This window comes from Curcuma longa, unplaced genomic scaffold, assembly GCF_044706935.1.
Source record: "Curcuma longa cultivar G26 ecotype Majalengka, Jawa Barat unplaced genomic scaffold, ITB_CL_G26_1.1 contig_26933, whole genome shotgun sequence".
Classification (NCBI taxonomy): Eukaryota; Viridiplantae; Streptophyta; class Magnoliopsida; order Zingiberales; family Zingiberaceae; genus Curcuma; species Curcuma longa.
This window is the reverse complement of record NW_027433263.1, coordinates 112-10,106: the sequence shown is the minus strand read 5'-3', so window position 1 is coordinate 10,106 and position 9,995 is coordinate 112. Positions and strand designations below refer to the sequence as shown.

Here is a 9,995-nt window from a genome sequence, read left to right as displayed (position 1 = left end):
AATATATATAAATATTATTGTTAAGGCATATTACATATTATCTGTGTGTAGTCGCATGAGCAGGAAGTATGGGCAAAGAGACCATGTCGCTGAACCGCTTAAAGGAAACCCTCCGACCCTGCTCCAACTTCCCTTCCTCCGCCACCGCCACCGCCACAGCCGGAGCCGCCCTCACTTCCTCTTCGTCTGCCTCCTCCTGGGAACCTCCTTCCGAAGCCCCTCCTCCGAGGAAGCCACCCAAATCCTCCCTCTCGCAGCAACTGCAACGCCTCGATGCGCAGTCTCTCTCCGAGGGCCTCCAATTCCGTCCACCAAAACCCCCCTTGGAAGAAGAGAAACCAGTATCGGAGGATGAGGAGGAGAGTGGGGGCGTTCCAGTCACCGCCAGATTGCCGCGTGATGCGCTCCTTCCGCAATCTGCCTCCTTCGAGGCTCGAGGGCCCTACGAACCTTTGGTTCTCTCCTCTCCCGGAGAAACCCATGTTGTTCAGGTAGCTTTCTCTTTTGGCTCTTTCAAACGAGGAACGTATTGGTATTGAAACGTAGTCTTTGATTAACGGCAGCAAAGTGCAATCTTGATTCATCACTCTTTGGACTTATGAGGATTTCGCTATAAATTTGAGGTGTTTACTGCTGTTCGAAAACAGAGACTAGGGTGACAGCCAAACAGGATAGTAGAGAGACAAACTATGTTTCCATCCTCTCATTAATTGTTGCCTTTATCATCGTTGATTGTATTTTCCACATTACGACCAAAGTAATCTACTCATTTTCTCACATATTCAAGAAAAAATGGAAAAATAAAAAAGTGATATCATAGAAGATTAAACATCACCTGATTTAGTCACCCTTCTCTTGCGATCAAAGAACCATTAAGTGAGTCCCAATGCTTAATTTTAGAAGAGTCACTTGATCACTTAACTTGAGAACAAAATGAAAGATCTAGGGGTAATGTGAACTTTAGTACTACAAGAGAGAACAATTGCAGCCCCATCTTGTTTACATCCAACATGTTATTCTTAGTCTGGACTCATAGGAGAAAATTTCTTTGCACTAGCATATGAACATGAATGTAGAGGAACTGATTAAACTAAATAAACATGATAAAATTTTCACCAATTAACAAATTTGTTTGTAAAAATTCTATAGACATATCTAATATGAGTTTTGATTTGTAGTTGTGTATAGATATAAAGCTTGTTGACATATGTATTTGATTTCTTTGTTTAACTTTGCCATCCAATTGAGGGTTACAAAAAGTATATATGAATTACACATAATGATGTTAGAAGATAAATTACATTGTGTGATCATAATGTTGGATGCATAAACCACTAGCACATCATAAATACTTCTCTAAGAGACTACTTGCCCACTTCATTAACTCATTTCACACGGTGAGAACATTTGATTTTGACACATTCATTTGATTTACCAACCAACTTAAGCATTAGTATAATTTTCAGCATAGAGGATTTGCTACCTTAGAGGCATTTGCATCTCTGACAAATGTCTTCCAACACTTTTGCAATCTCAATGCTCTGAAGTTTGAGGTTATAGTTGATATGTAGAGAATGCTTCTTGCTTTAGTAACTTACAATGATGCTTTATATGATTAAAGGGATGACCTAACATTATGAAGATGAGGCAAATGCTTTAGATATTCAAAAACAATCATACTTCAACTCTTGAAGAGTTGAGTTCTTTCTGTTGGAGTTGAATGTTGAAATAAAGCACTTTAAGGGTAGGTTCACTTGAATGGAAAGATAGGAGGGAAAGTGACACAAAAATGCACATGAGTGATGGAGCTTCATTTATAATTTTGTGATGTTTTCCCTCTCCCTCCTCCATGTAACTTTCCATCTTAAACTAAATTGGTCCAATAGAATAAGTCATCTCAGGGTCTAAATTTTAATTTTATTTTATTTCCACTTAGTTTGTATGTGAATCCTATAAAATAGGCCACTATTCCATAGTCTTATCCATTCAATCAATATCTTAAAGCTTTGTTTTTCATGTTTTCTCTTTTATTTTGTAGGATTGTTGATTGGGACACACTGCCCTATGAGATCTCTGTGACCATCATATTGACAATATTATCTACTAATTACGATTTGCTAGTTTGATTTCTTTTGGCTCCATCTTCCGATCACTTTTCACTCCATTTGTTGGTTTGGATCTTCTCGTTGCCCAGTATAAAGTTTAGATTTTGCTATATCAATAAATTTACCGTCCTCAATTGTGAATGCTTTGATGTTATGTCTCTTTGCCATGCTCATAAAAAATCTCTATGGATCGATCACCCCATCTACTACAAAGTTCTAGGTGCAGTCTTTGTCAATGTTGCAAGTTTTGATAACAATTATTACCATTCAGGATGTTCTAGTGCCACATGATCAATAACTTTTCAACATATGATGACATGTGAATCAGTTGTAAATGAACCGAACGTTCGTGAACAAGTTTGGTGTTTGGCTTTATAAGAACTTGTTTATATTCATTTAATACACACAAGATCAATTAAATAAACAAACTTGAACAACTCGTTAAACTAAACGAATAAGCTTGAACATATATATGTTCAACCCGTTAATGTTCATGAACAATGTTCGTGAACAATGTTCAGGAACAACATTCATGACAATGCTTGTGAACCATATTCATCAATATACAAAGAAAATTTTCAAAATGAACAAATAAGTTTGTATTATCAAGTTTAATAATCAACCAAACAATCTTAAAATGTAAAAGTTTCAATAATCAAACAAGCTTGAATTGAGAGTTTGATAACATCTAAACGAACCAAGCTCAAGACAAGCTTGAACCAATCTCAAGCTTATAAAAAAGAAACTAACCCAAGCTTGATTCATTTTAGACTTGGCTTGGCTCGGCTCGGTTACTTTATCAAACAAGCTTGAACACCACAGAGCTTGGCTTTTGGCTCATTTACAGCCCTATGAATCACTGCACATTTCTTTTGTAAAACCACAAATTAGTCATATTTATAAGTGATATGCATACTCATGTTATCTCTGATAACAATTTCTAGATTCCTTTTTTCTGTAGGTTCCTGCATCAATCAATTGTAGGCTCCTAGCACATCAAAGTGATGGCATTAGATTTTTGTACAATTTGTACAAAAGCAATCATGGTGGTGTACTTGGAGATGACATGTAATCCTTTTTTCCTTTTGTTTTATGCAATATTGATTTTTTTACTCTTCCTACGCGCCCAAGTTCCATTAATCAGCCAAGAAAATTGTTGCTGAGTAATAATGCCATTTTAATTTAGGGGGCTGGGGAAAACCATCCAGGTTATAGCTTTTCTTGCAGCTGTAACTGGTAAAGACAGTGAGCACAGAGCTGATAAGGTGTATCATGCCGTGGGAAAAGGCCCTATATTAATCATCTGTCCCACTTCAATTATTCAGAACTGGGAAAACGAGTTATCTGAATGGGGAGATTTCAGTGTTTCTGTTTATCATGGACCAAATAGAGAGTTAATTCTTGAGAAGCTTAAAACTCATGGTACTGAGATACTGGTAACTAGCTTTGACACTTTCAGAATTCATGATAAGATTTTATGTGAAGTCCCATGGAATATTGTTATCGTTGATGAAGCTCATAAGCTGAAGAATGAAAAATCACGATTATATAGAGCATGTTTAGGAATAAAAACAAGAAAAAGATTTGGTCTAACTGGAACTATAATGCAAAACAGGATATTGGAACTTTTTAATCTGTTTGATTGGGTTGCACCTGGATGCTTAGGAACATGGGAACACTTTCGTGATTTCTATGATGAGCCTTTAAAGCATGGTCAGAGGTTAAGTGCTCCTGAAAGATACATTCGCATTGCTGATGAACGGAAGAAACATCTTGTTGCTGTTCTGCGTAAGTACTTGTTAAGAAGGACTAAAGAGGAGACAATAGGACATTTAATGTTAGGGAAGGAAGATAATGTTGTATTCTGTGCAATGAGTGACTTGCAAAAGCGAGTTTATAAGAGGATGCTGGAACAACCTGATGTCCAATCTTTAATAAACAAGGATCTGCCTTGTAGCTGTGGCAGTCCTTTAACTCAGGTTGAATGTTGTGAGAAGACAGTCCCAGACGGTATCATATGGTCTTATTTGCATAGAGAGAATCCTGAAGGCTGTGATTCTTGCCCTTTCTGCCTAGTTCTTCCCTGCCTTATCAAGCTACAGCAGGTACCCCTTGAACATTTAGTATCTTCATATTATTGCCTTTTTTATTTGAACAATGACTTTTGAACTGTTAAATATGATTCTCCAGATAAGCAACCATTTGGAGCTGATAAAGCCTAATCCCAAGGATGATCTTGAGAAGCAAAAGAAGGATGCAGAATTAGCATCTGTTGTCTTTGGTGCTGATGTTGACTTGGTTGGTGGCAATGCTCAGAATGAAAATTTCATGGGGCTTAGTGATGTTGAACATTGTGGGAAAATGCGGGCATTAGAAAAGCTATTATTTTCTTGGACTACAAAGGGTGACAAGATTCTGCTTTTTAGCTATTCTGTCAGGTAGCAACTCTCCAAGAGGAAAAAACAAATTGGCCTTTTTTTTTATGTTTCAGTTCTTTCTGTTTCTTCATTGTTCTCATTCAAATACATTCAGTGGAGATGGAACAATCTAAAATCCACAAAGTGAATTTGTCACACTGTATAATTGCAAACAGTCATGGTTTTGGTTTTATTTGCGACTGATGTTTATGTTAAAAGCAGGATGCTGGACATACTGGAGAAGTTTCTCATAAGAAAAGGATATTGCTTTTCCAGGCTAGATGGTTCAACTCCAATGAGCTTAAGACAGTCACATGTTGATGAATTTAATAAAAGTCCTAGTAAACAGGTAATTCTCAATTAGATCTTTAAGCGAGCATGCCTGTCAACTTACGGGTGTTCTGATAGGTATTCCTGATATCTACTCGGGCTGGAGGTTTAGGTCTGAATCTGGTCAGTGCTAACCGTGTGGTTATTTTTGATCCCAATTGGAATCCTGCACAAGACTTGCAGGCTCAGGACAGATCATTTCGTTATGGCCAGAAGCGACATGTTACAGTTTTCCGTCTTCTTGCTGCTGGTTCCCTCGAAGAGCTTGTCTATTCTCGCCAAATTTATAAACAGCAGCTTTCAAACATTGCTGTCTCCGGGAAGATGGAAAAACGTTATTTCCAAGGTGTCCAGGTATTGTTCTGATATGATTTTATTTAAAACCAGTTTGGTTTGACAGATTAAGTATCAATAGTTTCTCAATTTGATTGTATTGTCTTCCACTTATTCCCTAGGATTGCAAGGAATTCCAGGGTGAGTTATTTGGAATCTGCAACCTCTTCCACGATCTGTCTGATAAGCTTTTCACGAGTGAGATAATTGAAATGCATGAGAAAGGAGGTCAACATTTCGATACTCAGAACAAACCACTTCTTCAAGAAATTGATGACTATGTTCCTCCAACAACAAGTGAAATACTATCTCATGACACATTGAATGATGGTGCAACAGACTTTGAAAACACAAGGAAGCTTCAGGACCTAGGTGAGATTATACCATACTACTATTGCTCCTAAGCAACTTAGCCATTCTGAAGAAAAACTTTTATAAGTATCAATCCTCCTGTTGAAGATTTGAGTAATCATTTACTGAAGTATTGCATGTGGTCACATTCTAAGAACATGCTTCTCCCTCTAAACTTAAGAGAGTGATAATTTCTTTGTTTTCTCAGGTACATTTTATCGTGCATTTCTGAATGTAAGATCTATTAACAGACAAGAATTAGAAAACTAGGCATTGCCATTATGCTCCTCGGAGGTGCAGTAATAGAATAGTTAATATCCTAAAAGAAAAAACTAGGCAAGAGTTGGCATTAACAGGATTTTTAAGGTGCTCAAGATTAAACATGGAATTGGAAATATCAAACTAGTTTAATCTTGCTATCTTTGAGTCTTTATTTGGTGTACTTGCAGCCCCACTAGGCCAGCTCCTTTTCCTTTGTCAATATTCTGTAAAATTTTGCCTTATGTCCGCAATTAGTGTTTTTGGACCATATATGGCATTTGTTGACAAAAACACAATGCATGTAATATGAATGCATTACAATAATGATTATCTCAAAAGTTCACACGAACTTTACACATCTATTAAAAGGGCAACACAACAATACAAGGTCAACTGATTTAGTGTATGCTTGTATGAAAAAAATCCCAATTTTTGTGCACTTAGGCTATCTTTCATTTGTTTCTCATAAAAAGCTTAACTTACACTAGAAGAATTCATTACAGAAAATATGATGCAACAAGACATGAATCTATTAAAAATCCTGCTTGGGTACTATTTCATTGTCCCTACCTTGAGATCTTCTAAATCCATTTGCTTGTGTTTACTAGAATTCATTGTGTAATCTCTTTTGAGACTGAAAAAGATAAGTTTTCTTATCAGTTTAAGATTCCTTGAAATGAACCAGGTTGATTAGGAAACAAAAATATTCCATCTGTTTTTTTGTTGACCTCCTAGTTTAAAGTTTCAGTGTGGGTATTTTCCAGCTGAAACATGTATATTAGAGCTTAGAGAAAAGGATGGGAACCTGATTTTTGAGATGAGGCAGGAGAAAACTTTATAAATCGTTTGGATGATTGTCTTTCTTCTGCTCAATAATTGTTTGTTCTCCTTTTCTATATTCCTTGTTTTTGTCACTTGGTCACCTCTCATTCTATGCCATGTGTTATTGACCTGGATTCCACTCGGTATCAACCCATGTTGCACTCGGTTTGAGGTTAGGCTGATGAGTACAAATTGGATGGAACAGTTGCGAACCTGTCTAACTTACAAAAAAACAGAATATGCATCCATCGATATTATTTTTTCCATTTTCAGCAAAGGTAATTTTATATGAGAACTTGGAATAATTCATCTTGAGAACTTTTATCATCATCATCGAGTGTGTTACTCCCTAGTAGATGAGATCAACCAAATTGATTTTATACCTTCATTGAGAGCTTGCATGCTATAGTATAAAATGAGTTTTTCTGACTAGAAGATTGACTTCCAAAAGGTGAGGGACATTATACACAACTATTTTTAGTATGCTCTTGTGCATATATTTGTTGGAAGTTGCCATCTCTTCAAGAAAATCAATTCAGTGTTGGTAAAAAATCTGTATATATTTGCACAGGGTATGGCACAGAATATAAGTTCTGTTTTTTTGCAGGCATAGTATATGCTCACCGTAACGAGGATATTGTAAACATGGGACCTGGGCTTTTGGGAAATGATGGTACCACAAGTACGAAGGAAGAATTTGCCGAGATGAATTTACCAAAGACACAAGCTAATAACTCGAAAAGGATCCATAGGGTGGATTCCTCTACTGAACAGCTCAAGAGGAATGAGTTTAGACACATTGCTCACTACATGGGCATGGATTGCCTGGAATTCAGCAAGTGGATACTATCTGCATCACCTTCAAAGAGGCTTGAAGTGTTACAGAATTTCAACAAGAAAAAGAAGCGCAGACAAGTTGACTGTTAAGCCGTGCAATTTGTCGCCTGTACATAGCGCATCGACATAACAAGAAGGAAATCAGATGTGATGAGCAAGACAACAGATTTGATAAACCACATACCAAGTGGTAAGATGCCCCCGCACATAGAATTGGATCTAGCCTTGATGTCGATTTCTTAAAAAAAAACAGAAAAAAGGAAACATACATTATTTGACTGTTAGTCTTTTTGATGAGATCTTTAATTTTTGCAGGATTCCCTCTTATCGCGTGTTTTGAGTTGTCAGTTGTCAGGTTGTTGTTACCAGAAGAAACAAGTAAATAAACACTGCAGCTTATTGAATCAATCATAGAATCTAGCCGTCTTACATGTCATTATTCAAACATCTAACAATCTCACTTGATCAGGTACTTTCTCATCATCATCTAGCATTAGGCTTTGAGAGGCTCAAGCAACATGGCTTAGCCACCGCCACCATCTAGTATTTCTTTCCGAAGACTATCAATTGGAGCTTATCGTAACCGGCTAGAACGCCGGCGCTGGCCACTGCTCGGAGTATGTTTGCACCACCACCCTTGAAGAGGGACTTCACTCCCTCATTCTTTACAATCTGTGAGTAGGCATCCAAAGAGCTCCGGTACTTGACAGCCTCACCGGAAGTCATCATCATCCGTCGACGAACAGTGTCCATCGGGTAGGAAGAAAGACTAGCGCCGACAGTAACTCCCCATCCGAGAAAGAAACTCGCCAAGAAGTTATCCTTCAAATGCCAAACAACATCACTCGTACAACCGATGTGATCATCTAACTAAAACATGAGCATGGCAAGCACTGACTGACCTGCAAGGAGCCAACCAACAGAACCGGTTTCAAAGAGTCATAGAGACCGAAGTAGAGCCCCCGATAAACGATGATGCCGACGATGGAGACACTGAAGCCACGGTACAGTCCAGCAACTCCATCAGACTGTATGGTTTTCCTGTAAACATCAATCAGGCCAGTGAACTGCCTCTCACCCCCCTTCTTGGTAGCCTTGGCATCGTTCGCCAATCGGGTCCTCGCATAATCCAACGAGTACACAAAGAATTGGGAGGTAGCACCAGCTGCACCCCCAGAAGCCAAATTGCCTGCAAACCATTTCCAGTAGCCATCCCTATCCTTCTTGAAGTTGAACATCCGCTTGAAGTGGTCTTTAAAAGCAAAGTTCAGTGCCTGAGGTGGTGATCAGCAAAGCAACAGTCAATGGCAATGGCTATGGCAACCAGTTTAAAGGAAAGGGGGAGGAAAAGCTTCAACCTGGGTAGGGAAATATCGAATGACGTTTACAGTGTTTCCTCGCCACAGTGCCAGAACACCTTCTTCTCTGGCAGTTCGAGAGAAGCAGTCCGCAATCCCCTTGTATGGCTCTGAGAGGCGGCCAGCTTTGATCATCTCGTCTTGGTTCTGGATGAGGAGCTTCACGCGCTCAATTGGAGCAGCTGCGCTTTTGGAAATGGCAGCAGAGACTCCGCCCATCATGAAATCTATAAGAAATCTGGAGTAGCCTTTCTCCTCGGGAGCACAAGCACGAGATCGGGGGAAAAGGCCTGATATATGATCTCCCAACTGGACTCTGCAAGTCATAAGCTCCGATGAGGCTGTAGATGCTGCTGCTGCTGCTGCTATTTCTGGCTTGTAAACCACCAGACCATGGTTTCTGTGTGATGGATCGACGGTGCAATTCGTTTTCCATCTTCACCTGTTGTGCAGCACAGAACAGAGCAGTCGAATTGAACTGGCTGAAAAGATCTCGATTTTGCGCCAGAAACAGGAATTGTTTACTATATAGGCGAAGGAGAGATCGATGCCCCAGAAGCCTCCGCCTGCTTGCGCGATCGACGTGTGAATCAGAGCGGAGGAAGGATGGACCAGGCGATGTGATGATGTAAGCGAGGAACTTGGAAGCTTGACCGTCAACCGAGGACTTGAACAATGCATGAACGTGAACATTCTAAAGCAGATGAAGATGGATGGATAGAGGAAGACGCAATCTTTGCTATAGTTTATTGTTGATTGAAAAAATTAGTCCTAAAATCTGCGCTACTTTATGAGTTGGTTACTTTGACTTTTCCATTGGCTCCCATATTTCTCCTCATTTCGAGGAAGGTGCTTGTTAGTTTGGTGAGATTTGACTTGTGGAAAACAAAAGCAGATACGGCAGTATCTTTCTCTGACAGCATCTTCTGTGTCACGTAATCTAGTTGGAATCTGACGTGTCATCTTCTCGATGAATACAGTTATTTATTTAGTTATTAACTTATTTAAATTTCTTTATGAAAATTTTTGTCAAGTGAACTTTTTATCGAGTTGAGCTCTAGCCTTTTATTGAGCTCAACTACAAAGTTTATATAATATATGATGAGCCTTATATTGTTTTTTTTTTATTTTTAACAAATAATTTAAGATTATAAAAATTTATATTATTATATTTTTATGTA

General features: G+C 38.5%; 1 protein-coding gene and 1 pseudogene across 1 annotated transcript; one reads left to right on the top strand and one right to left on the bottom strand.

Moving 5' to 3' along the window:
- The first annotated feature begins 83 nt into the window (after positions 1-83).
- LOC141818956 (switch 2-like) lies at positions 84-8,074 on the top strand. Its single transcript, XM_074706352.1, has 10 exons — positions 84-491; positions 3,067-3,173; positions 3,292-4,210; positions 4,296-4,543; positions 4,745-4,871; positions 4,931-5,206; positions 5,308-5,557; positions 7,227-7,646; positions 7,772-7,834; positions 7,926-8,074. The coding sequence occupies exons 1-8, from the start codon at positions 84-86 to the stop codon at positions 7,544-7,546; spliced, it is 2,655 nt and encodes an 884-aa protein (XP_074562453.1). The 3' UTR covers positions 7,547-7,646; positions 7,772-7,834; positions 7,926-8,074.
- LOC141818957 (ADP,ATP carrier protein 1, mitochondrial-like) lies at positions 7,829-9,564 on the bottom strand (annotated as a pseudogene).
- Positions 9,565-9,995: the final 431 nt, after the last annotated feature.

Coding starts and splice junctions, on each gene's coding strand:
- LOC141818956 (XM_074706352.1), top strand. CDS start 84: ATGTCGCTGAACCGCTTAAAGGAAACCCTCCGACCCTGCTCCAACTTC. Junction 4,872..4,930: donor ATAAAAGTCCTAGTAAACAG/GTAATTCTCAAT, acceptor GTGTTCTGATAG/GTATTCCTGATATCTACTCG. Junction 5,558..7,226: donor AAGGAAGCTTCAGGACCTAG/GTGAGATTATAC, acceptor GTTTTTTTGCAG/GCATAGTATATGCTCACCGT.